The 27,077-nt window shown below is 37.4% G+C and overlaps 1 protein-coding gene across 1 annotated transcript; it reads left to right on the top strand.

Moving 5' to 3' along the window:
* Positions 1–1,439: 1,439 nt before the first annotated feature.
* olfml2a (olfactomedin-like 2A) lies at positions 1,440–26,801 on the top strand. The gene is made up of 8 exons (XM_051118128.1): positions 1,440–1,754; positions 14,564–14,827; positions 17,293–17,400; positions 17,496–17,675; positions 17,756–18,023; positions 23,576–23,821; positions 23,901–24,086; positions 25,486–26,801. The coding sequence occupies exons 1-8, from the start codon at positions 1,686–1,688 to the stop codon at positions 26,088–26,090; spliced, it is 1,926 nt and encodes a 641-aa protein (XP_050974085.1). The 5' UTR covers positions 1,440–1,685; the 3' UTR covers positions 26,091–26,801.
* The last annotated feature ends 276 nt before the right edge of the window (positions 26,802–27,077 follow it).

The following is a 27,077-nucleotide window of genomic DNA, read 5'->3' as shown; positions in this document are numbered from 1 at the left end:
AGGAGAATATGAATTATATTTTTTTTTAAATAATGAAGATGTGTGTGTGTGTGTGTACTTGTTTTTGCTACATTGTGGGGACCAAATGTCCCCACAAGGATAGTAAAACCTGAAATTTTTGACATTGTGGGGACCAGCCTGCAGTCCCCATGGGTACAAAAGCTTATAAATCATACAGAATGAGTTTTTTTTTTGATAAAGTAAAAATGCAGAAAGTTTTCTGTAAGGGTTAGGTTTAGGGGTAGGGTTAGGGTAAGGGGATAGAAAATACAGTGTGGACAGTATACAAACCATTGCACCTATGGAGAGTCCCCACAAAGATAATAAACCAGACGTGTGTGTGTGTGTGTGTGTGTGTGTGTGTGTGTGTGTGCTTGTTTTTGCTACATTTGGTCCCCACAAGGATAGTAAAACCTGAAATTTTTGATATTGTGGCATAATGACATAATGTTAAAAAATTATTTAAAATAGCAAATGACGTTTATCTGAAAGTGTAACGATGCAAACATGTTTTCTGTAAGGGGTAGGTTTAGGGTTAGGGTTGGGTTAGGGGATAGACAATATTGTTTGGTCAGTATAAAAACTATTGAAGTCTATGGAAAGTCCCCACAATTCACAAAAACAAACGTGTGTGTGTGTTTAATTTACAGCTAAATAATACAGTCATGTTGAATTTCAGCCCCCGAAATACACAGGCCCTAAAAATACAATGCTTAGAATTAAGCACTGTTAATATAATGCATTATTTAAATTATTGCAATTATAGCATGCTTTTTTGTCATCACCTTCAAGTTGTTCCAAACCTGTCTGAGTTTCTTCTGCTGCACACAAATTAAAAGATTGTTGGTGACCAAACAGTTGAGGGTAGGCACTGACTTCCATAGTACAGAAAAAAAAAAAAAAAAAAAAAAACAGTGGATGTCAGTGATTATAGTAAACTTTTTGGTTACTGAATATCTTCTTTTGTCCCCCAAAAAAGAAAGAAACTCATGCAGGCATGGAACAACTTGAGGGCGAGTGACAGAATTTTCTTTTTTGGGTGTACAGTCCCATTAATTTTCTTCCATAAGTATAAGCATTATTAACTGAAGAGGGCGCTATACAACAGCGAAAACGTAACCTGAAAGCTTGCTTTAGGTTGCAGATCATGTGTCACTGAAAATATAGACTTTAGCCTATGTACACTGATTTTTCTAACTTCAATGATCCCGATACGAATATCATTTAAAAAAAAGAATAACATTAATTAAAAAATAAACAATAGTTTTAATAGTATGTATCTAATTTTTTTAATTATTATTATAGAAATATAACTACAGTGATGGGTCACTTTTAAATGTTGTTGTAAAGTTACACATCCGCATAAAACATAACTGTCATAACACAGAAGTGCAGCCAGCGGTTCCCCGCCTCGCACTGGCACAGACAGAGTGTCGGAGATGTTGATGGTGGGTGTGTGCGCGCTCGTGTTCATCACAGATCTGAGCGGTGCAAAGCTCGAGTTGCGCGTCACAACATACACAACTCTGCATGGCACCGACCTGTAATCATGGAGCCGTAAACCTATATTCTAGTGGATCTAGACTCATAATTCCAGGCTGAGGATACAGGTGCTTTCAGAGACGCCAAATCATATCATCAGGTGCAAGCTGTGCAAAAAGGAGACTTGGGTTAGTTAATGAAAAATGTGGATCTACGCAAGTATTTTAACATTTGTGCTTCTTTTGGCCGGAGACGCAAGGGCGATGAGCAAGGTAAGATGAGTTTTATTTTAAACAACACACTTACATTTTACGCACAGTTTGGAATGCTACGGTTTTGCAATAGCTAAACTGGATTACCAGCGTATGATTTCATTTGGTTTGGTTCAGTCTCGTTTCCATTACTTGACAAGTGCATTTATCTTCTGATTACTAGATTCATTTGTGTTCAGCATTGGCATGCCATTCGTTGTTGAGCATGGTGTTTTTGGAAGAGCTCAAGCCTGGACTTCAAATCTCCAGCCAAATTATTAACAGCAGACGGCATTTTCTTGATTTTGTAATTTTGCAATGAACGGGAGTGCCTGTATTTGCAGAATTCGTGAGATTTTGAAATAAAGTTCATCTGGGGATTGCGAAATGACGTATTCTGCAATCAGCGTTAATGGAACGTGAAATTCCATGAGGTCAAATGTATATGTAATGTAATGTTGATCTGTCTTAATATCCGGGAACATGAAACTTATTAAATCATTATACACTTCCGTTTTAAAAATTTTAGGTCAATAAGTTTTTTGTTTTTTTTTTTAATTCAATTATTTATTTTTTAAACAAGTGCTGATATTTGGTCTAACAGCAATGGGATTTTCATCACTTGACTTGTACATGTTCAAAGCGTTCCAGATCAGAGTATGTGAGTGGTGCAACTGGACAAAAAATCCCATAGGGAGAATGGGGTTTTTCACAGTCCGTTTTAGAGATAGATCACTCAGAATAAGTCAAACAACACTTAACAAATCCATTTTCTCACACAATCTCCCCTCCCAGAGCTGCAGGCAACATATTTTGGCACATATGCCCTGGCCTAAATGACTCCTGGCACTGCCAGAACATTCCAACCTTTAATCCTTGAGATGGCATGGCAATATAATTTAATTGGCATTTTAGACCCCTGACCTTACTGTAATTCCAGTCCAGCTTTTTTGGGCTAACACTGTGAGAACTGGCCACAATGCTAAGCAGCATGTTTTAATAGTTTACATACACAATGCACTGTAAAACACCATACCGAACACACTGCTTTCTGTTTGAGCTTGTTTTAGACTCAAATCAAACCTCAGCTGTGTTAACAGTGCAGCTAATGTTGCTGATACGACCAAAGACAGATGTCCTTCAATACGTTTTTGGACAGACACCACAGCCGTCATTTCCTCAGAAAACCATGACATTTGTTTCAGAACTGACCCTGATAGGGTGTGTGAGTGTGCTTTGGGCTCGATGCCTAGTATGGTAATTGGAGTCGAGTTCTGCTGGGGTTAAAAACAATATATGTCTGCTTACACAGCTGTAGCACTTAAGAGCAGCCCCGTCAGTCCCACAGAAACATGCCCTACCCTCTTATGGCTGGGTGTGAGGGTGTGTGTGTGTGAGAGAGAGAGAGAGAGGGGTCTTGACTCATTGTAAATGATAGTCACCAACTCAGTAACCCTAACTAATTGTGTAATGTTGTGAAATTTTTAGAATATCTTTGTTGTTGGTTAAAGGTGTGAAGAGGTGAGGAGGTTAAAACAGCATAGGCAGGGCTGTGATAACAAAACCTGTTACTAATGAGAGATAATTAACTGAAAATTTTGTGAAACCTAAAAACCTGTTTTAAAAAAATAACAAACCAAAGTGACAAATTTATTTGTTTTTTAAGCAGTTATCTGCTATCTACAGGGTTTCAAAAACATTTTACATGTAATAATATATGGTGTGGTGTAAAAATTAAGTAAAAAAAAGTAAAACATATTTTCAAAGTTAAAACCTTATTATATTTTAGATAGATATATAGACAGACAGACAGACAGACAGAGAGATAGATAGATAGAGAGACAGACAGATAGATAGACAGAGACAGACGGATCAATAGATAGATAGATAGATAGATAGATAGATAGATAGACAGACAGAGATAGATAGACAAACAGACAAATAGACAGACAGATAGATAGGCAGACGGAGAGAACTTTAATCTTTAACCTTTAAGCTTTAAACTTCAACATATAACATATACTATTATAGGCAAAACATACCAAAAATGAGGATAGGTATTGGAAGTGATTCCAGACAGGTACATTTAATACAGAGGGATGCATAAACAGTCCCAGAGTTACTCATGAAAGATCATAAGGAGAACAGAGAGAGAAAGATGGAGGGATGAAGAATTATGGGGTTGATGCTAAAACAGAACAGAGGTCTGGAAAGGTCAGCCACTGTGTTTTGTTAATATCAATCTCTATTGGTTGTAGTTTCATGGGACATTACCTTACATAATGCCAATCAAAGACTGAATCAGTTGTGTTTATGAAAGTGTCGTAACACTTTTACCACAAGATTTAAACTAGGAGTAACCGGGTACATCTGTGTCCCATTTAGTGCGTCACATCTTTTACCGAGCCGTCACGGTAATGATGGCCATCATAGCTAAAGGGCTGTCATATTTTTATCCAGACCAGACAGTGAACCTCAGAATGCGGCAACAATGCCAGTCTTCTTTTATATAGACCTTTTACATAAGACCTGATCTCTGACCTCACTGTGCTCAGGAAATACACTGGTTGTGTGGTGAGTAAAATCTGGACTTTTAGTGGCCCTTCTGTTGGCAGCTACTGTCCATCCAGCACTATTATAACCCATGGTGTCCTACCACAGCAGATGAGGTTTGGTTAATGTTTATTTGGCAGCATGAACTTGGGCTATTTGCAGCAGTTTTGCGTAAAACATGTGGTTTCTCAGTATTCATTTTCAAGTGCTTTCTGCACTCTCTGCTAAATCAACAAATTATCGTTGTTTTTTGACATTTTGAACTATCTTTTTTAGCTATCCACCTTTTTCTTCAACGTAGAAGTAAGCCTATGGGTGAGACTTCCAGTTTATTAGGGAAATAACCAGAAGAATAACAACGCGCGGTAAACGGTAAAACAGTTTGCACCACAAAACAATGGGTTCATAATTAAGATAACACATTACAATAATATGGTAAGACACACCAATTTGCAATATCAGGCAGCAAAATGAGCTGTTTTGTACAGCTCAAAATAGCTGGATGCAGATGAGACCTGAAGCTAGAAATGGCGGGAAAAATAAGGTGAAAAAATAGCTTTGATGCTAAATTCTGATTGAATAAGCCATGTTCAAAGCCATTATACAATCTAGCCTATATTAATGTGACCATAAACAAACAAAACAACATCAACAGATGGGATGAATGAAATTCAACTCTCTGCCTGCAGGTGGCGCTTATGGAACAGTGCAATATAGCATTTCCTTGGTTACCATTGTAAACAAAGCAGCTGCGCTTATGAACACTCCTTTAATATGCATTATACAGAGGCAAGATGAAAACAAAATACAATCTAAACTTTTTTTTATGACAGTCAGTTCCCCTCAGAGATACAGTCACATAAATTCCCACCCCTAACTGTATCACGATTCTTTTAACATCGCAACGATTTGAATCGTCAAATATTTGCATCGACCTGGCTCGGGGTGCATTATTACATCCCTATAAACAGCATCCACTAAGATTTATGAACTGTGGGTGTGTCTCAATCGGCTTCCTAGTTAGTCAGTGCACTATGTGGTGAGTCAGACATTTTTAGGTCAGTTCCACTTTCAAATCGTTCCAGTTCGCTGAAACATTCACTCCATTAAAAATTCCCACAATGCACTGTAAAATCTAGCTATCATCATATTCAGATGCATGATAAACAAAACAAGTCATACAAATCATATTAAAAGAAAACATGTGCCCTGCTGTGTACATCGGTGATAATAAATAATAGTGATGTTTTAATGCACAAACACGTAATCGTTTTGGAAACCAATTCATCAGCTTTCAGTGACAAGCGGATAAAAGCCATTCTGGTGCCCGTATTTATGTTTACACCATACTGAACTGGGTGGAGAAACAGCTATTTTTCTTGGAAAAAGAACTGGTTATACCGAACGATTAGTAATAAATGTAACTCATTATTGAGCATTGCTGGTCTTTATTATATTATTGTTGCTCTTGTCTTATAAAAGCAAAAATCTTAAAGTACATATATGCTAAAATACTTTTTTATTGACATGCAGTTAAGTGTCTGAAAACATTACATGAAGTTCACACTTAAAGTATTAGTTCACTTCCAGTATAAAAATTTCCTGATAATTTACTCACTTCCATGTCATTCAAGAAATTCATGTTTTTCTTTCTTCAGTCGAAAAGAAATAAAGGTTTTTGAGGAAAACATTCCAGGATTTTTCTTCATATAGCAGACTTTAATGGGAGCCAACGGGTTGAAGGTCCAAATTGCAGATTCAATTCAGATTCAAAGGGCTCTACATGATCCAAACTGAGAAATAAGGGATTTATACTAGCGAAATGATCTGTCATTTTCTAAAAGAAATAAAATTTATATACTTTTCAACCACAAATGCTCATCGTACACTAGCACGACCTCACGCATTACGTAATCACATTTTCTCCTCCAACTTCAAATTCATCTGACATCGTTGTTTTACCTTTCTTCGTAAAGGGCATTTGACTTTCTTTGCAATTTTGTAAATACTGGGTCTGTACTTCCACCTGTCACATGTGCGCGATTACATAATGCGTGAGGCGGAGCTATTGCAAGATGAGCATTTATGGTTAAAAGTATATAGTTTATTTATTTATTTATTTATTTTTTAGAAAATGACAGATTGTTTCGCTAGATAAGACCCTTATTCCTCAGCTGGGATGATGTAGAGCCTTTTGAAGCTGCATTAAAACTGCAATTTGGACCTTCAACCCACTGATCCCCATTAAAGTCCACTATATGGAGAAAAACGCTGGAACATTTTTCTCAAAGACCTTAATTACTTTTTGACTGAATAAAGAAAGACATGAACATCTTAGATGACACGGGGTGAGTAACTTATCAGGAAATGTTTATTCTGGAAGTGATCTAATCCTTTAAGTATATTATTTCCATAATACATATTCTCATTGAAAGCATGCTAAAGTGTACTTCCTTTTCACAAGAGAATATAAACATGCATAAACATATTCTAAAACCTTAAAAGAATGAAAAAAGGGTGAAAAGCTTGTGTTATAATCAGTTAGTATTTAAAGTCTCCTTTCAGTTCACTTCCAGAACAAAAAATTACAGATAATTTACTCACCCTCTTGTCATCCAAGATGTTTGTGTCTTTCTTTCTTCAGTCGTAAAAAGAAATTATGTTTCTTGATGAAAACATTCCAGAATTCTTCTCCATATAGTGGACTTCTATGGTGCCTGCGAGTTTAAACTTCCAAAACAGTTTCAGTGCATCTTCAAATGGCTCTAAACTAAAATTTACAGTTTATATACTTTTTTAACCTCAAACACTCGTCTTGTCTATTCTCTGTGCATGTGAACTCTGTGTATTCTGATTCATGACAGAAAAACTCCCATCTCATTTTCTCCTCCAACTTTAAAATCATCCTACATCACTGTTTTACCTTTTTTCGTAAAGTGCATTTGATCTTCTTTGCATGTTCACTTTGTAAACACTGGGTTGGAACTTCTGCAGCGATATAGGACAATTTTGAAGTTGGAGGAGAAAATGAGATTGAGCTTTTCAATATACCCTAACTGTATTGAAAAATATCTGATTGTTTTGCTAGATAACACCCTTCTTTCTTGGCTGGGATTGTTTAGAGCCCTTTGAAGCTGCACTGTAACAGCGTTTTGGACGTTCAAACTGGTGGGCACCATAGAAGTCCATTATATGGAGAAAAAGTCTGGAATGTTTTCCTCAAGAAACATAATTTCTGTACAACTAAAGAAAGAAAGACACAGACATCTTGGATGACAAGGGGGTGAGTAAATTATCTGTAAATTTTTGTTCTGGAAGTGAACCTCTCCTTTAATGAAATCACAGTATTTGAGATTCAGAGTCTGATTCTCTTGAGCGTAAACCATCTGTATGACTTCCTCAGCCAGGACGTCTCACATCTCTTGGCTGGGCTGAGACTGACAGCATGAAGAGTTAGAGCTTCAGAGAGAGCTGTGACACATAAACAGACTTAGGAATGTAGCTGTGTGTCCCCAAAATCCACAAGTGCTCACTAAGCTAGTTTGGGCCTAATTGACACGTCTGTCCTAATGACATGCGTCTGTCTGTCTGTGTGTGTCCTGCTGGAATAGAGTGATGGAGAGTCTAGCTGAGTCTTCAGATCTAGATCCATTATTTTGTCTCAGTCTGAATGAAAAAATCTTTTCAAGGCTGATAGATAGATAGATAGATAGATAGATACACTCTTAAAAATAAAGGTTCTTTATTGGCATCGATGGTTCCATAAAGAACCTTGAACATCCATGGAACCTTTTAAATGCAGAAAAGGTTCTTTATAGTGGAAAAAGGTTCTTTAGATTTTTAAAATGTTCTTCAAAATGGTTCTTTAAGGAACTGTTCACTGAAAGGTTCTTTGGGGAACCAAAAATGGTTCTTCTATGGCATCACTGCAAAAACACCCTTTTGGAACCTTTATTTTTAAGAGTGTAGATAGATAGATTTTTTTGTGTAATGTCTAGTGGAATTACCAAAGCACACTTGATATGAACCATGATGGTGCACATCAAAGAGATGTATCTTTGTAATTTCAGAATGCTCTAGACAGTTTCACATGTTTCTTTTAGTGTGGGATCATCTTGAATTCCAGCCATAAACTTGCTTTAGTGTTGTTTCAAAGCCTTAGATTAAAGGAAGAAGATGAGCCGGGCATTGAGAACACCTCATTGAAAGAGAGATCTGACTCATAACCTGAACTGCTTCACCAGGCATGAGGTTATTGGGTTAAGAGGCTTTTCAGGAAAGCGGCCAATGTTGACAACTGCTCCTGCCAAGTATTTTTGGAAAAACAACTATCTTATCTTAGGACAGCAGCTCATTCCCTGTTTAGTCAGTTGTGAGGTACACTGCTACAGTTAGACCAAATGTCCATGCAGCAGGCTTAGATAACAAATGTGTTTGTTTGCATGACCTACAGCTGTTGGAATGCCGTTTATTTAGTTGATTAGACCTCAATCTATATGACAAAAAGCTGGTGCAGATATAGATACAAAAGCATTTGGGAAGCTATTACTTAGCATATAGAGAGCATACAAAAAAACTGAGTAGGCCCTATGCCTTGATGCCTGATGCACACACACCAAAATGACCATAACACACTCTTTCATTATGGTTAACAAGGGCTCTTATTGTCAAAGGCCACTTTGTCCTAGACACTGAGTGTGTGTGTGTATGAATATGTTTGAAAGTGTTACAGGACTTTTCACCTAATTAACTTGCTTGAACAATGAAAGCCATTCTGGGTTAATTTCAGCACAGGATGAAATGTGTTTTGGAGAAGTTGGGCAAATTACTGTCAGACTAAATCTTTTTAATGTCCCCTATCAGTCTGAGATTACACAAAGGAACAGCAAAGCTTTATTAAATCCTTCCACTTCAAGCTGACAGTGGCTCAGTTTTTGTGTGGCACCCCGTGTGCATTATTGTGTGGTTGTCATGGAACTACATGATTAAAGTCTCCAGCAGGACTTGGACTTTAAGCCCTTGATCCATCAGTCCAGTTAATTAACTGGTTTTGCCTTTGCATTTGAACTTTATTGAGTCTAGTATTGGCATTGAGAACTACATTTATTTATTTGGCAGATGGTTTCAGCTTATAATCTACTTACAGCTAATATTGCAAAAAAACATTATCCAACAGCGACACTAGTAGGTAAAGTTACAGCGGGAGTCCGCGTCTCTCTCACCTCCCTTGAGCACAGTGAGTTTTAACAGACACCCTAAAGCATGCTATGAGTTTGTTGGGGGGTTGAGAATGAATAATTGAGAATTAATGTGTGATAAAGTGACGTGAGAGGAGCCAATGCCTACATCACGATATGATTGGATATGACTGGTTACGTTCGGCTGTGATTGGTACATGCGATAAATCCCGCCTCTTGTGTTTGTGTGCATTCCGTGTTCGCGAATCAGTCTGAATGAACAATATAATGGCGTTAATGGGAAGATTAATTTAAAAAAGTAAGTAAACAACTCACTTAGAGTACATGCTTAGATATAAACACTTTGTTATATCAAAATAAGACTTAAAATGGCATGAAAACATGATCTGTGGGAGTTTTTAGTGAGTAATCAGCTTGGTGAAAAGTAAATTTCTCTGTCTGTGACCAATATTCACAGAGCTTTGATGACTGATGATCTGAAAAATTAGAAAATAATTAGAAGGTAACTGTTAAAAAGAATAGCAAATAAAACTTGAAAAACTTGATGAGATTCATACTTGGCTTTAAAAAACAGAATATTAATTACATGTTATATATTAATGATTTTATTTTTCTGATAGTGACATATATATATATATATATATATATAGTGACATATATATATATATATATATATAGATATATATATATATATATTTTTTTTTTTTTCATTTTTTCATTGAATATTGATTGATTTTGCGTATTGAATTGAGTATAGCATTTATTTTTAATAGTATTGTATTTTATTTATTATTTAATTATACACAAAATAATGTCAGCAAATGGTTTACCACCTTTTTACTTACTCTTACACCTTTTTTTTACTTTAATTTTATTGGGTATTCTGTATTATTCCTCCTTTCAGTTTTTTTTGGTGGCGTGTTAACATTTTGGCACTATTTTAACTTCTTTTTTTATGCCATTTTTAGCCACAGTGGGAGGCCTTTAACAAGAACTTTTTATCCCATATATTTTTTAATTTATTTGACAATTACTAATAAAATTCATATTTTATCATATTTATTATCTTAAACTAAAATTTGGTAACACTTTACTTAAAGTCTTTATTTATAATGCATTATATAGGGTTAATAAAGGGTATAATGCATTATAATGAATCATAATGTGCGTTGTAATACATTACATCTTGTCGTAAATAAGTATAACCGAATTTAAAATTTGTTATAATGTATTAACTGTGATTACAATTATTCATGAGATTGTACAATGCATTATAAGGTGCATTACAAGGCATAATTAATGCATTAAAGCTACTTTTATAATGCATTATACAATACAGTAAAGACTTTTAAGTAAAGTGTTACCAAAAATCTGTTTTGAAATATGTTATAATTTCAGGAATTCTTATCAACTAAGATTTAACAGCAAAAATGAAATTCAAATGACCTCATTAGCAACCTTTGCATATGTTGACCTCATGGTTCAGGACAGTGTTGCAGCACATAACAACAAACAGGTGTTTAGGAAGGCACTGTGGTGTCTTTATTTGCTGTTTAGTGTTTTGAGAGTGGAAAAAACCCAAAAGGTCCTTTTTACCCTGGGAAGCCTTTAGCCCCGCTGTACCCGACTACGTGGCAGTTGCGAGATCAGACAAAAGGATGTCTCAAAGACGGAGCGGATCTTATAATAAAGAATTTCTGAAATGCTGAAATATTTCACTGCCTGTAAGCAGTTCCACATGCGCCGCGGCTGGGCATTTATAGAGACCTCTAAATCTCAGCATAGACAGATGACAGGGCCTGAGCTCTTCGGGCAAACAGTCAGAGAGCGAACGGGCCACTGTTAGATAGAGGCGGAGGCCAATGTCAATCAAATACAGTGGGTAACATAGTGTTTCAATATCTATGCAGGGTCATACTGTCTTTGTGTAATAAAGGGATAGTTCACCAAAAAATGAAAGTTCTGTCATTAATTGATTTAATTTTTGAGTGAACTGTCCTTTGAATGCCAAACAGAAAGAAAAATAAAACTGATGCACTGAAGCCACCCTTAAGATTTTAGTGGTCTTAAAGGGACAGTTCACCCAAAAATGACAATTTTGATATTGTTTACTTACCCTCATGTCATTCCAAACCAATCTGGACTCCACTGAGTTCAATGTCTAGACAAAAACACATATGTGACCCAGGACCACAAAACCAGTCTTAAGTTGCTGGCGTATATTTGTAGCAATAGCCAAAAATACATCGACCAAATATTGTCCTATCCTAACAAACCATACATCAATGGAAAGCTTATTTATTCAGCTTTCAGATGATGTATAAATCTCAATTTTGAAAAATTGACCCTTATGACTGGTTTTGTGGTCCAGGGTCACATATAGAAAATCTTCTTTTAACTTCCACTTCAAAGGTTGAGAACGATAGTGAATGAATGATGACAGAATTATTCATTTTTGGGTGAACTGTCTCTTTAAGACAAAGCTGAGCTTCTGTCGATAGGTACAGTAGTGCGTTATTCCAACTTATTCATATTCATAAGCCAAGCAAATAAGGTTTAGTAACTCTTCCATCATTCCTACGCTCCTGTCTTCAGTTCATACTAAACAGCAGCAAGTTGTTTTGGCAGTCTGAGAGAAAAAAAAAAACCCAGAACATCTGTGCATCATTTACTACTTCTTCCTCAATTGTATGCCGTCATTGCGCATTTGTCCATTCTGTGGTTTCTGCCCCTGTGGCTCCACATAGTCTTTTCACTTTTACTGCTACTGTTCATGAAGCAGGATTTATTAGTGCTGTCAGAGTCAGGTATTACGAAAGCAGCTTTTTGAAGTACATGTGGCCGACGTCTTCGAGAGCACGGCACCATATATGGACAACCTCTATATGCAACAGCACCTGGCTTTTATGAAGCCTCATATCAATCCAATTATTGCTTTATGGCGCAAGTACATACTCTGTAAATGATATTCACATGTAACCCACTGGATGTCATGCGAGGCTGTTATTGAGAAATGAGAGCTATTCAGTCAAACTGTGAGGTGCTGCAGGATGTGGTTTAAAAACAAGTTGTTTATGGGAGAAGGTGCAAATCCACTCAGGACCTATCGCTGGGCTGAATTTATGGGAATCTCAAGCCCCAGGCTATCTTCAAAGCCAGTGCCATGGTAAAAGCTAGCGCTAACTGACAACAGATGCGTGCGTGAGAGAGGGGAAAAAAAGAGTCTTTTTCTGTCTTCTCTAAAGGTAGTGGTCTTGATTCATAAAATGCAGATACTAGATGTGTTTTGTGTAACTTTGAAGTAGAGATAAGATTTAAAAGTTATGTAAAAGTATGGGTGTGTGAAGGTATGGTTGGGAGGTCAAAATGTGGACAAATGTTATAGGGCCTGGTAAAGTTTAACTGCAGTGGGTTCCTCATGGGCCACAGTGTAACGGATGATCACTTCCAGAGCATCAGGGCTCAGGCCGACAGGCAAATCTGTTATGCTCTTCAAGGTAAATTAGCAGCTTTTTGTTTTTTCATATACTGAAGTGCAGAAAGGCTTTAAACTGATGATTTAAGAGGGACATGAAAGGGTTAAACCTATGTTTTTTCCCCAGTTGCTCCACATGTCATTCTCCTGGCACTTGAAGGATTTAGTTTGATCTTCATGTTAAGAATTGTGTTTCCCAAAAGCATCGTTATCTATAGTGTTAACTGTGGTCGCAAGTTCCACTGAACTCTATTGAAACTGAAGGAACTTGTGAAGGAACCTAGGATGTCCAAGCCTTAATTTGGCATTTTTAAGACATTCAGGCCTGAATTTGTACAGTGTTTATCAAAAGTTGCAGAGCACAAGATAGCCATTCTCCTGGAAGTCAAAATGATTTTTTTTTCTCAATAGAAAGCATGCCACAGATGCTCAGACACACTCATGCTCTCAGCTCACCCCTTGGACCCCTTGGCAGAACCGGTCCTCCCTATCCTCAAAATATGCAAGCTGCTTAGGGCCCCTGAAACACCAGGGGGCCCCCTTGCTCTCAAAGCTGATTTGTTTTTAGGGTACTTTCACACCTGGCACTTTGTTTCAGAACCTGGTGCGTTTCCCCCCTTAGCTCGGTTTGTTTGGGCATATGTGAACACGGCAATCATGCTCAGATCCGTGCCAAAACAATCGGTCCAAGATTGCCTGAACGAGGTGGTCTCGGCTCGATTGAAAAGGAACTCTGGAGTGGTTCGGTTTTAGTAAAAAGCACGCCGATCCAATGGACCAACGTACCATGCTATATCACATTGTATAATAGGTAATTACAGTTCCGTGAACAGCAGTAGCTTTGTTGTTTTGCTAATACCACTTAAAATGAACCTGTGAATGTCTGTGTGTGGGCACATCTTCGCCATTCAAAATCAAAGCGCACGTTTTCATTTTATAATGGTATATTTTAAAGGTGTATATTTTAGGTATATTAGGTATATTTTAAAAATGTTTTCCCAGTGAATACTGACCATAAAAGCAGTATAGAAGCATTACAAACAAGTTGCATATGCAATAATGGCAAATTTATATGGAACTTAATCATGATGATAAAATTCCCAATTCCTTTCGACACCAAAGGTTTCTTATTTAAAGCGATGGAGGACCCTGCACATCAAAAAATTATGCTAAAGGGGTATTCTGTCATAAAGTGATGCCAAGGGTTTCTGACCAAGCATCAATATATGATGAGTTGGGAGTGAGAATGTGTTGGAATGAAACAAATCACATATGAGTTTATTGCTCCATGATGGTGCTGGCGCTGGATTATGTTATTGTCATTTTATATTGGGACACCCCTAATTAACACGATAAATATCATGATTATCTTCAATACCGGTATATTGCAACACCCCTATTCACAATAATACTGTTTTAACTGTTTTAATTTCTATTAAATCAGTGCAGCATTGGTGAGCATAAGAGACTTATTTCAAAAACATTTAAAAACTTACCGACCCCCAACTTTTGAATGGTAGTGCATATCATGTCTATGCCACAAAAGTTTTTCGAAAATGCGTTTTAGATTTTTCTTCTATATTGACTTTCTCTGTCTCTGTCAGATTTTTGGTGAGCCGGAGCCGGTCAGGATGGTATCAGAAGGTTCAGACTGCCGCTGTAAGTGTGTGATGCGGCCGTTGAGCATTGAAGCTTGCAGCAGGCTCCGCGACGGAAGCTTACGGGTGGATGATTTTTACACTGTGGAGACGGTGAGCTCAGGCTCTGACTGTAAATGTTCCTGCACGGCTCCTCCCTCCTCGCTCAACCCATGTGAGAATGAATGGAGAACGGAAAAACTCAGGAAACAAGCTCCTGAACTACTCAAGGTAAAAACTGGCATGTTCCTCTGGTCAGGAACTTAAGAGAAAAGAATGTTCCAGTTAACTGACACCAGCAGAATATAAACTGAGATCATGATATTTTTTTTTAAAAGCACTAAATTGGGGGTTTTGGATAGTAGCACTTTAACAAATCTGTAAAGTTCATAACTCGTTGTAGTTAGTAGACCAAAAAGTAATTTTTTAAACTGTATTTAGACACATTTTAGTAACACCATTACAAAAATGGCTCAATTATTTAAATAAATTCAAAATAAAGCAGCTCATATATTTAGTTAGAATTCTTGTGATTGGCCATCAACATTTTATGAAGTTTAACTTTACTGACAATTGTTTAAAACTGGGACTTTTTATTGTCATTTAAGATGTTCTAGTCTTAATTTTGCATGTTTTCAACACTGTGTCTACACTGGAAGTGAGCAAGATGACAGAATCAAATAGAACTCATTATAACCAGTGGTCCCTGTTTAAAAATCCAGCATATGCTGGTTAGGTATGTTTTGAAGCATGGCTGCTGGTTTGATCTGGTTTAAGCTGGTCCTTAGCTGGTCATGAGCTGATTTAAACTGGTCATGTGCTGTTTCTAAGCTGGTCCTGAGCAGGAGCTAGTTGCTTAGGACCAGGACATGGCCAGCTAAGGACCAGCTTAAACCAGCTCAAACCAGCAGCCATGCTTCAAAGCATACCTAACCAGCTTATGCTGGATTTTTCAACAGAGGTAGCATCTACACTAAGTGCAATGCGGCATGACAAAAACCTGGAAAGTAAAATGATGCCCCTGTTGTATATCTGACGTACTCCATTCACTTATGCTACTTCCGACAACAGTACAAATGGATTTTGAACATTCAGTTTGACATACATAGCCTCAAGCTGTTGCAGCGCATTTACTGTATAAGATGTTCAGGCTTTACATTAACATTTGTTAGGATGTCTTTATGTTTACATTTTACAAGATATTTCAGACCTGAATTTGCTATTTTTTTTTTTAAAAAAATTGCTTTAATTGGCATTTTATAATGATGTTATTACGATGTTCAGGTCATACTTTGATGTGTTAAGATGTTAATATGGCCTGAATTAGGCTTTTTAAACATGCTCATGTCTTAATTTGGCATTTTTAAAATGTAGACTGTAATTTAAATTTCTTTTAAAGGGAATCCCAGGTATTAAAACTTGTATGGTTAAATTATGTTACTTACTAAAATATGTAGTAGAAAACCCATGAAAGATATGTTATTTAAAAAAAATTTTGGACTATGGGGGCACCATTATTTCAATGACATGAAATGGTTGCACTCGGTGAGCTACTTGCTACTTACCTGTTGCTATTTTTACTGCAACACAACTCGGAAAATAAAATACTGATATGATGCCACATTGTGCGGCTTTTGGTTGAATTTTCAGTCGAAGGGCACAAAGAGAAGCGACATAAGTCTTCACTGCTTTCCTAGTGATAAGAAGAGGAGAAATGAATGGGAAGATGCCTGTGGACGAATAAAACTTCCTAAAAACTTGCATCTTTGTTCTCTCCACTTTAGCCTTGATGCCTTTAAGGCTTTTAGTAGACCACAGCTACTGAAAGAGCTAACAAATGGCAGAGACAAGAAATGCTAGATGCCATCCTGGCAGGATGTAAACATGCTGACATTCGTCATGATTCCACAGCCACTGAAGGAATTTCTCTGCATGGATTTTACTCAATATCTGGGGGTGTTTAGACTCTTTGTGGGGAAAAATTGATGGTACAGCATTTGGTTTAAGTCTATGCTTACATCCATTGTCAACTGTAAGCTCTTTTAGTAGCTACGGTCATAGTATCAGTATTTTAGTTTCCGAGTTGTGTTGCCGTAAACATAGGAACAGGTAGCAGCAGTAGCTTACCGAGTGCAACCATTTCGCATCATTAAAATAATGCTGCCCACATAGTCCAAAATATGTGAAAACTACGTGGATTTTTTAAATATCTTAATTCTTTCAAGGGTTTTCTACTACATATTTCACTAAGATACATCACTTACGTTATATTAAGCCATACAAGTCTTAATACCCTGGTGTTCCCTTTAAGATGTTCAGCCCTTATTTTGCATAAGATAACCTTTCTACTGGAAGTCAAAATGATTTTATCTCAACAGAAAGCATACCACAGATGCAGTTAATTACAACAGAAAACCATTTTGCCCTCAACTGGTAAAAACCAACAAAAAAAAAAAAAAAAAAACACTGACATTTTTTTGTTTTGTTTTCCAAACTCAGCAGCAAGCAGTAGATACTGTCACTGAGCTTAACCTGAAACACACATATGATAGCAAAAGAAAGAGTATCAAAAAATATAGTGTTCACACTTTGCACACTGATGGCGAAAAGAACAGTCCAATCCTTTTATCCAAAGCTAAATTCAGGTGCAATTAGGCATCAATTACTATTCTTTATTATTCTGTGTTTGTGTCTAGCTTCATTCCATGGTGGATCTGCTGGAAGGAACATTGTACAGTTTGGATCTGATGAAGGTCCATGCCTACATGAACAAGGTTGTGGCTCAGATGAACACATTAGAAGAGGTAACCATCTAACTGATCAGATTTGAATGTGAAACATCAATTATGCTTCAAGGAACTGATTAAAGTATGACACTACTCTGATGATCTCTTCATAGACCATAAAGACAAACCTTACCAGGGAGAATGAGTTTGTGAGGGACAGCGTAGTAAATCTGTCCAATCAGCTAAAGCGTTACGAGAACTACTCTGACATCATGGTAAGCATCAAGAAAGAGATCTCCAGCCTGGGACTCCAGCTGTTGCAGAAAGACGCCGCGTCTGACAGTAAAGCGCAGGTAACCCATATTCTCCAACACAATGACACACACACAAATGCACAAGATCAGCCTTGTAATTCAAAACCGTATGATTCCAGGGCACAGAGAATAAAAAGTCAAAGGAGGTCATAAAATCACCCAACAAGAAACCCCCAGCTGTCAAACCTCCAGCCAAACAGCCTAAAGAGAAACAGGTCAAGCCCAAGAAAGAGACTCCTGCCAAAGCATCAAAACCTGCTAAGCCAGACCCCACCAGCAAAACCAAGACCTTAGTGCACCAGGGAGGAGTCATCCGGGGGATCACATACTACAAAGCGTCCAAGACAGACGACTCTGAGTCACATTCAGCAGGGAGAGGAGAGAGAGGTATGGAGACCGTGCACATCACATCTGTGTTCAATTAATGTTTTCTGAAAACCACCTCAAAGAGCCAAAAGCAATTGGCTTTACTGGGGGTGATAAAATGGGTTCAACACTTCTATATTTTTAAAACATCACAGATTGAGGCAACTACTCAGAACACATTAAGATGACTTCACCCATATTTTTGTTCCGATTTATAGTCTGCATGCAGAAGTTGATGCTAGTTGATGAAAATCAAAAGTCCAGTTGGCAGATTTCATAGAAAATTGTGTATGATGATCACAGACTTAATTGTTTTAGCTTTAAACTTTGATTTCATCCAGTTGGAGGATATCAAACATGTTTGATATTTTGAGCTGATTTTAGAACACACATAGTTTTCATTTATCAATCTCTGTCCACACTACACAACCGAAAATGGATGCCACATGACCATTCATGCAGGTACAACCATAGATATGTATAGGTAGATGCCCTATTATTTAGATGGCGGATAGTGATGGGCGATATCTTATCATTTGCGATATATCGATAAATTTTTTCCCCATGATAAGGTCTTCGATAATAACAATAAAGTCTAGTTGCCATATTTCTGTGTGCGACAGTACGTAGTAACATGCTGAAGGCAGACGTGTAACTAGTATATAGCTAAATGAGGAGCTCCAATCTAGAACTGGTTTGATTAAAACTATACAGTGCAACAAAATCGGTCGAATAACCGTTTACATAATGTACTACCCTGGTGAAAACTGGGATGCTGGTTAGGTATGTTTTGGTGCTGGTTTAAGATGGTCCTTTGCTGGTTTATGCTGGTCCTTTGCTGGTTTATGCTGGTCCTTGACCAGCAACATGACCAGCATAAACCAGCAAATGACCAGCAAAAACCAGCAAAGGACCAGCATAAACCAGCTTAAACCAGCATCAAAACATACCTAACCAGCATCCCAGCATCAAAACATGCCTACCAGCATATGCTGTTTTTTTCACCAGGGTAGTAGCACGTGTGCGATGCTTTTTTCATGTGTATAAGATTGTTTACAAACCTGTTGTCCAACACTGACATGCTTTTTCTCCAAATTAACTTTATAACATAGTCGAGTGTTTGAAATAATCTTTTGATATCAGACATGGTTTCATATTACAGAATGAGGCTAAAATCATACTATTTTATAGTATTACAAAGGCTATGTCGATTAGCATTGGATTATTAATGTACTTTATTTTTATAAAAATACCAAGATTGCTTGAAGAACACAGACAAACCACATATATTGTAGCCATCGTAAGTTTATTGTCTTCAGTTTCCGCAGTTAATATTTCTCTATCTGCGTTTTATTCAGCTACAGCGATAACTGGATTAGAGATTCCTGATGCGTTGTCAGTACAATTACTTCTGCTATAAAACATAATGTGGAGTTTCTGTGCAAGGGCACCCTCCGGTTTCCGAATCAGAAAGAGCTTTATTGCCAAGTGTGTTTCACACACAAGGAATTCGTCTTAATGTTAGGAGTTTCCAGTAAAAAAGTAAAAAAAAAAAGAAAAATCACATTCCAGTGAATTGAACAGTCATTACATTACGTGTGTACTCAGTGATGGTCACAACACTCTATTTTGGGTAAAAATAGGAAAAGATATCAAATGGGGCATCTACCTGTACATATCTACGGGTACAACAATGAGCATGATGTTATTGTTTACAAGGTCATCAAGGATTCACAGAATGAATGTGGGCAACCATGCCATCATTTTCAAAAGTCTGCGTTTTGGTCCGTTTACACTGAATCGCAAACCCGGAGGGGTCTGCAGCGTTTTGAAAAGTCTCAGTTTTCAAGGGTCGAAAATGCCAGTGTCTCTGTCAGCAGCAGCAGGAGCGTGCCATCAGCGCAGCTGGAACAGTTCCACGTTCAAGCGTACGTAACCGGCAAAAATATTGTGTTGGGGGAAAATAGTAAGGAAATTTGTGAATTATTTATTAATAAACTAGTGTTTTCTGAGTCAGTGTCGCAGGGATAAAGTTGGCGATCCTGGCTCGCAGTCTCCCTTTGGACGCGCCTTTAGAGAGAAAAGCATCTTTACAGATTGCATAATGAAAGCGTTTTTGTTTTTGATTTGTTTTATTTCGTTAAGCAATAATTGAAAGCTTTCTATAGATATATTTATCATGTGAGGTATGTATTCGCTGAGTTTCGGTTCATTTTTGTGAAGCGCTCCTGCTGAGATGACAAAAAGCACATCATGTCTGTGTTCTTTATTTTATAAAAGCACTGTTTGCAGCATGCTGTTGATATTGTGAGTGCACACAAATAAAAGCAAACTCACCCTTTACAGTTTTGAATGATGTATTACTCTTACCTTTACGAGCAAAAATGACAGAATATTTTTAATTGTTTCCACTGAAAAATGCAAGTGGTCGCACTGGTGCCTCCATGTCTTGCAAAGTGGCTTTAGCTTCCACTGTTTGCACAAACGATTGAATATGCACCTGACAGCACACATTTATTTAGGTTTAACATTTAAACTAACATTGTTTTATGCTTGAACTGCTTATTTTAGGCAAGTCGTGATGATTTGAGAAGGCATGATTGATCAAACAGACTATGATCAGTCCTTTGCTGTCCGCGGTCGTTACTTTAAAAACCGTATATTTAACGAACAAAAAAATGCTTTAAATGTTTTTCTAAATTAACTTAGGCTAATAAAAACACAAAACGAAATATAATCACTTTGCCAACATATAAAACTGAACTATTTTAATAGCTGAAACAGTAGTATAAGCTGTTTTGTGAGAACGGGGAAAAAGACGGACTTGGGATCGGACTCGGCCAGAGAATTCTGATAAGCTGTCGGACAATGTCTGGGCTAGGGCCTGAGCATCTCGGGAAAGGCTCTAGTGTTTTTGCTAGTCTCAGCCTCAGATGTCACGCCCATGGAACGTTGGCTAAATGTCTGATGCATAAGCTAGAAACACTTCAGGAGTTTCGAATCATCATTGGATTGGTTAAATTATACAGGATTTCCAGGAGACGTGTGTTGCGTTCTTTAAAGTTCCGCCTGTAAACAAAAATGCTATGGCGCTAAACCCCCTCATGAAAGAAGAAAGCCACTGTGTTACAACTGTGACAACGAGCGCTTATCAGGATCAACTAAATGCTGGATTTTCAAAGTAAAATACACACTGGCCTGTTATTGTGGCAACATTTCCAACATTTAAACATAGATATCTGTTGGTACAATATGCGTCACATGACCAAACATGCGTCATAGTTTTCAAAAGCCTCCATTTTCACAGTCCACACTGCAACGCAAAAACGGCGTTTTCAAATTTCAAAAGGCTCCGTTTTCCTTAGCCAAAAACGCAGTCCCAGGGCCAAAACGGTGAGAAAAAGATGCGTTTGCAAACAAAAACGTATTAGTGTGGACATGGCCTAAAGGTCTGGCTATGCAAGACTGTCTAACGTAGAACAAATGCGTAAGACTGGGCAAAAAATTGCAAGTCATCGTCTCTGTTGAAATCTTCAGACATGTTTACGAAGACTTGTTTTATGTACAGCGTGCCTCTTCCTTTGCTTGTAAACAAAACACAGCGCATCTGGGTTCTGATTCAAAACACCAGCTCCTGCAACAGCAGCACCACACAAACAAAAATTTACAGATAATTTACTCACTCCCTCGTCATCCAAGATGTTCATGTCTTTCTTGGTTTAGTCGTAAAGAAATTGTGTTTTTTGAGGAAAACATTTCAGGCATTATCTCCATATAGTGGACTTCAGTGGTGCTCGTGAGTTTGAACTTCCAGAATGCAGTTTAAATTCAGCTTCAAAGGGCTCTAAACGATCCCAGCTGAGGAAAGGGTCTTATTGAGCATTTTCATAAATAAATTAATATTTGTACACATTTTAACCATAAATGCTCATCTTGTTTAGCTCTGCGTTGTGCATGCGTACTGTGTGCACTCCTGTTTAAGACAGTTCGGGTATGTCGAAAAACTCTCATTTCATTTTCTTCTCAAACTTAAATATCGTCCTACATTGCTGCAGAAGTAGTTCACAAAGTGAATGTGCAAAGAAGGTCAAATGGCCTTTACGAAAAGAGGTAAAAAAGCTATGTAGGACGATTTTGAAGTTGGAGGAGAAAATGAGACATACCCTAACTGTCTTTAACCGGATTACACAGAGTTCACACAGAGCTAGGCAAGATGAGCATTTGAGGTTAAAAAGTATATAAATATTCATTCATGAAAATTATTGATTGTTTCGCTAGATAAGACCCTTTTTCCTTGGCTGGGATTGTTTAGAGCCCTTTGAAGCTGCATTTAAACTGCATTTTGGAAGTTCAAACTCACGGGCACCATAGAAGTCCATTATATGGAGAAAAATCCTGGAATGTTTTCCTCAAAAAACTATTTCTAAGAAAGAAAGACATGCATCTTGGATGACAAGGGGGTGAGTACATTATCTGTAAATTTTTGTTCTGAAAGTGAACTAATCCTTCAACCACACAAAACACTTTAGCAACTATGGCAGCCATTTTTTGAAATCATCAACATTTTCTCTAAAAAATAATTAAAATTCTTATTTTATTTATTTGTATCATAGATATTTATGTTAAGTTTTTGAGGACAGGTTGTGTGCACCTGTAGTTTTTTGTGACCCCAGGCTTTGAGACGCTCCAGTGCACCTCATGGCCATAAAACCTTACAGGACGCACAAGAGAAAGTCCAGAGAAGCATTTTATTGTTTATATTTCACGAGTCTCTTGAGCGAGACTAGATCTCCAACATATCCTCTATAAAATTCCGCCAGAATCCCTTTCCGCTTCAATTTTATTTCTCATTAAAACCCTTAACTGTGAACACCAGAATAGCCCATGGTTAGGAAAAGGAGGTTCCCTGCTCATCAATCTGGACCTGAAATCTACAGTATAGTGTATCTTTAAGTTCCTCTCCGGTTATAAATGCATCTCTTGAGAGGCAGTAAGAAAGTTGACTTATTTTAATGAAATTCCACTCTGTATTTCTTTATTTCATCAGCAGTATCAGCAAGAACTTTCCTCTGGGATGAAATCATTTCCATTGCTTTCCAGAACCAAATATAAAACTGTGACATGCAGAGAAGAGAAAATAATCACAAGTTTGCTGAGCTGTCCAAAACTATTACAGTACTGGCCCTGTGTCCTTGAATGACAGATAGATGTGATGGAGTGTGTATGAATATCTGATGTACTTGTGTCCTGTGCTCATGTCCACATGTTTAATGTTCCAGACGCTCCCACAGTGCAGGAAGAGGAGGCTCAGATTAGGGTCTCTCCGCTGACATTGTCTTACGGAGATCTGTTATACATGGCATGAGATGAAATGGGCTCAGTGTAGGAATGTCAAATCCAAGCGTCGCAGGCAGAGACTGGGTTACAATGCAGGAAGTTTCTTCGAGTGCAACATCTCATTAATAATTCTTTTGATGTGAGGAATCTCAAATGCTCAGGGTAAAACCTTAGGCCAAGAGTTGTAATCTGCCTTTCAAACCCTCTCTGGCTTTCTCCTTATATGCTCTTTTCAGAAAACCAAGCCAAAACCCACACTGGGCATCTAACCGAGGACAAAAGGGGCTCCGAGTTAGTTTTGGAAGAGTCTGAAATAACATCGACCGTACCGCCAATCACAACCATTACACTTGCTGCTGTGACAACAACAAGCACCACACTAGCAACCACCAATGAAGTGCCTATCACGAATTCAACACTGTCCACACCAGCACAAGAGAAACCAATGGGCAGTGGAGGAAAGACACACTTGCACAAAGCAGGTAAAAAAATAAATAAATACTGTACTGTACTGTACATGTGTGGAGATACATGGAAATCTATATTTATGTTTTTGAATAGGTAAATCTCTAGACTGTGAGGGGACATTGGCATCAGTGGAGATGCCAGAGAAGCAACACAGCTATGGACGGAATGAAGGAGCCTGGATGAAAGACCCAGTGGCCAAAGACAACAAGATCTACGTTACAAACTACTACTATGGCAATAATCTGGTGGAGTTCCGCAACCTGGAGAATTTCAAACAAGGTAAAAACAGAAAAAACAGTTCTGCCATTTTTCTGGCAGAAGTCCTGCACTGTACCATGAATTTTTTCTGTTTTTTATAAATTAGATTACTATGGAAGCCTATTTCCACCACTAAAATAAAAAGGCAGTTGCGACTTTTTATCTCACAATTATGAGTTTTTTTTCTCGCAATTGTGAGTTTACATCTTGCAATTCTGACCTTTTTTCTCAATATAAATTCAAAATTGCAAGTAATGAAGTCAGAACTTTGTTCTCAGAATCGTGTGATATAAACTTACAATTGTGAGTTATAAAGTCATAATTGCGAGATATAAAGTCAGAATTGTGAAATATAGTCAGAATAGCAAGATATAAATTCACTTTTTTTTCAGAATTGCATGTATCTTGCAATTCTGACTTTATTCTCAGAAATGCATGATATAAACTGAAAATTGTGAGTTGTAAAGTCAGAATTGCGAGACATAGTCAGAATTGTGAGATATAAACTCACAGCTGTGATTTGTAAAGTCATAATTGCGAGATATAAAGTCAAAATTGCAAGATACAGTCAGAATAGTGAGATATAAATTCACAATTTTGACTTTTTTTTCTCAGAATCGTTTTTATCTCACAATTCTCACTTTATTCTCAGAATTGCATGATATAAAATCAAAATTGTGAGTTGTAAAATCAGAATTGCGAGATACAATCAGCATAGCGAGATATAAATTCACAATTCTGACTTTATTTACAGAATTGCATGATATAAACTTAAAATTGAGTTGTAAAGTCATAATTGTGAGATATAAAGTCAGAATTGTGAGATATAGTCAGAATAGCGAGATATAAATTTTTTGTTTCAGAATTGCATGTATCTTGCAATTCTGACTTTATTCTCAGAATTGCATGATATAAACTTAAAATTGTGAGTTGTAAAGTCATAATTGTGAGATATAAAGTCAGAATTTATCTCAGAATTGCGCTTGTATCTTGCAGTTCTGACTTTTTCTTGCAACTGCGTGATATAAACTCACAATTGTGAGTTATAAAGTCATAGTTCCGATATATAAAGTCAGAATAGTGGGATACAAACTAGCAATTCAGAATTTTTTTCTCAGAATTCCATGTTTGTATTATTTGTAATTAACCTGTAAGATGGAGAACTGCACTGCGAAAATGGCATTCAGAGCAAATTTTATTACTAATTTATATAATTTCTTTAGTGAACCAGGTGTTAAAACAATGCAGAAAGCAAACCAAAAAAATTATTGGCAAACACATTTCATTCTTGGTAAATTTCCCCCACTGTGGAGTTGAGAACATTGCTCCATGATGGCCTGTGTAGCTAATATAAATGTGTCATAAAGTGTCACACACTGAATCATAATTAAGATCTTTCGCATATCTTCACCAATGATAGGTCGCTGGAGTAACCTCTACAAGCTTCCCTACAACTGGATAGGAACAGGTCATGTGGTCTACAACGGTGCCTTCTACTACAACAGAGCCTTCACCAAAAACATCATCAAATATGACTTGCGCATGCGCTTCGTGGCAGCTTGGACTCAGCTTCATGATGCGGTCTATGAGGACACCACACCCTGGAAATGGCGAGGACATTCAGACATCGATTTCGCTGTAGACGAGAGCGGCCTCTGGGTCATCTACCCAGCGCTGGATTACGACTATTCACAACACGAAGTCATCGTCATCAGCAAGCTGGACCCAAGCGACCTGTCCATGAAGAAGGAGACGACATGGAGGACTGGGCTGAAGCGCAACTCGTACGGAAACTGCTTCATCGTATGCGGCGTGCTGTACACTGTTGACGTCTACAACCAGAAAGAGGGTGAGATTTCGTACGCCTACGATACGCACACAAACACAGAGGCCACTCCACGTTTGCCGTTCACTAATGAATACGCTTTTGTGACCCAAGTGGACTACAATCCCAAAGATAAGGTGCTGTATGCCTGGGACAATGGCCATCAGATGACCTACAATATTCACTTTGTGGGCCAGTGAAGTTTTGAGAATCTGACGCAGTGGGCGTCTTCTGTCATTTGGCCTGGTGCATAGGGAAATACACCATTTATGGAAGCACATTGCTTTCTTTATTGGTATGGCGATTGAGATGAAGTGTCAGAAATAAGCTTCCATAATAATGAGTCCACATGATTTGGGTATATATTTTTACCCTCAGCTAAACAGTTTGAAGACTTTAAGGCGATGCATGTCTCATTTTTATGTAGTTTATAATCAGACCCAACCTTTACTTACCACTGTAAAAATAAATATTAAAAATGGTACAGTTAAGGATCTTGAAAAAACATAAAGTGTAACCTGAGTGGTTTTGCACAGCTTTATGCAGTAATGTTTATTCTTACATTCAAAATTTGCAAGATTTACAGCTGTGTAGTAATATCATTTAACAGCAACAAAATATCAATTTTGGGGGATGGGATTTTAAATGTTATGTAAATTTCACTATTTCATCTATTCATTTTGTATAATATTACATTCGCATTGTAAATATTTCCAAGAATAAGTTGTGTTACAATATTCCTATTATAAACCTCAGACTTATCATCCCCAGATATTTAATATTATAGTCACTCAACATAAGTGATTACTTATGATTACTCCTGGATGAGTTACAGGGTTTTGTATGTTGCATTCATGTGTAAAATTTCACATTTCATGTAAAATAGTTTAAATAAACTTACTCTAAAATGATTTGCAGTGTGTTAGTTTGCTAATGCACGACGTAATGGTTTACATTCTCTACTTCACTATGTGGTTTACAATATAGTATGCAACCACAAATGGTTAGGATACAATGAATCATTGTCACTTGACATACAACTCCCTGTCTCCAGATGTCTGACGTTTCTTAAAATGTTGCAATGTATAATTGAACACACGTTTTACATAGTGAGAAATAACTCCAGGTCAGAGTGTACAGTACATTTAGATTTAATGTTATTATTACTAGCACTTTTAGCCCTGTGA

This window comes from Labeo rohita, chromosome 8, assembly GCF_022985175.1.
Source record: "Labeo rohita strain BAU-BD-2019 chromosome 8, IGBB_LRoh.1.0, whole genome shotgun sequence".
Lineage (NCBI taxonomy): Eukaryota > Metazoa > Chordata > Actinopteri > Cypriniformes > Cyprinidae > Labeo > Labeo rohita.
Note: the sequence above shows the minus strand (reverse complement) of the source record. Positions and strands in the feature narration are given on the sequence as shown.

Excerpts from the sequence above, each read along its gene's own strand:
- olfml2a (XM_051118128.1), top strand. The coding sequence starts at position 1,686 with ATGTGGATCTACGCAAGTATTTTAACATTTGTGCTTCTTTTGGCCGGA. Across the intron at positions 1,755-14,563 it reads ACGCAAGGGCGATGAGCAAG|ATTTTTGGTGAGCCGGAGCC; the intron begins GTAAGATGAGTT and ends TGTCTCTGTCAG. Across the intron at positions 23,822-23,900 it reads GACACACTTGCACAAAGCAG|GTAAATCTCTAGACTGTGAG; the intron begins GTAAAAAAATAA and ends GTTTTTGAATAG.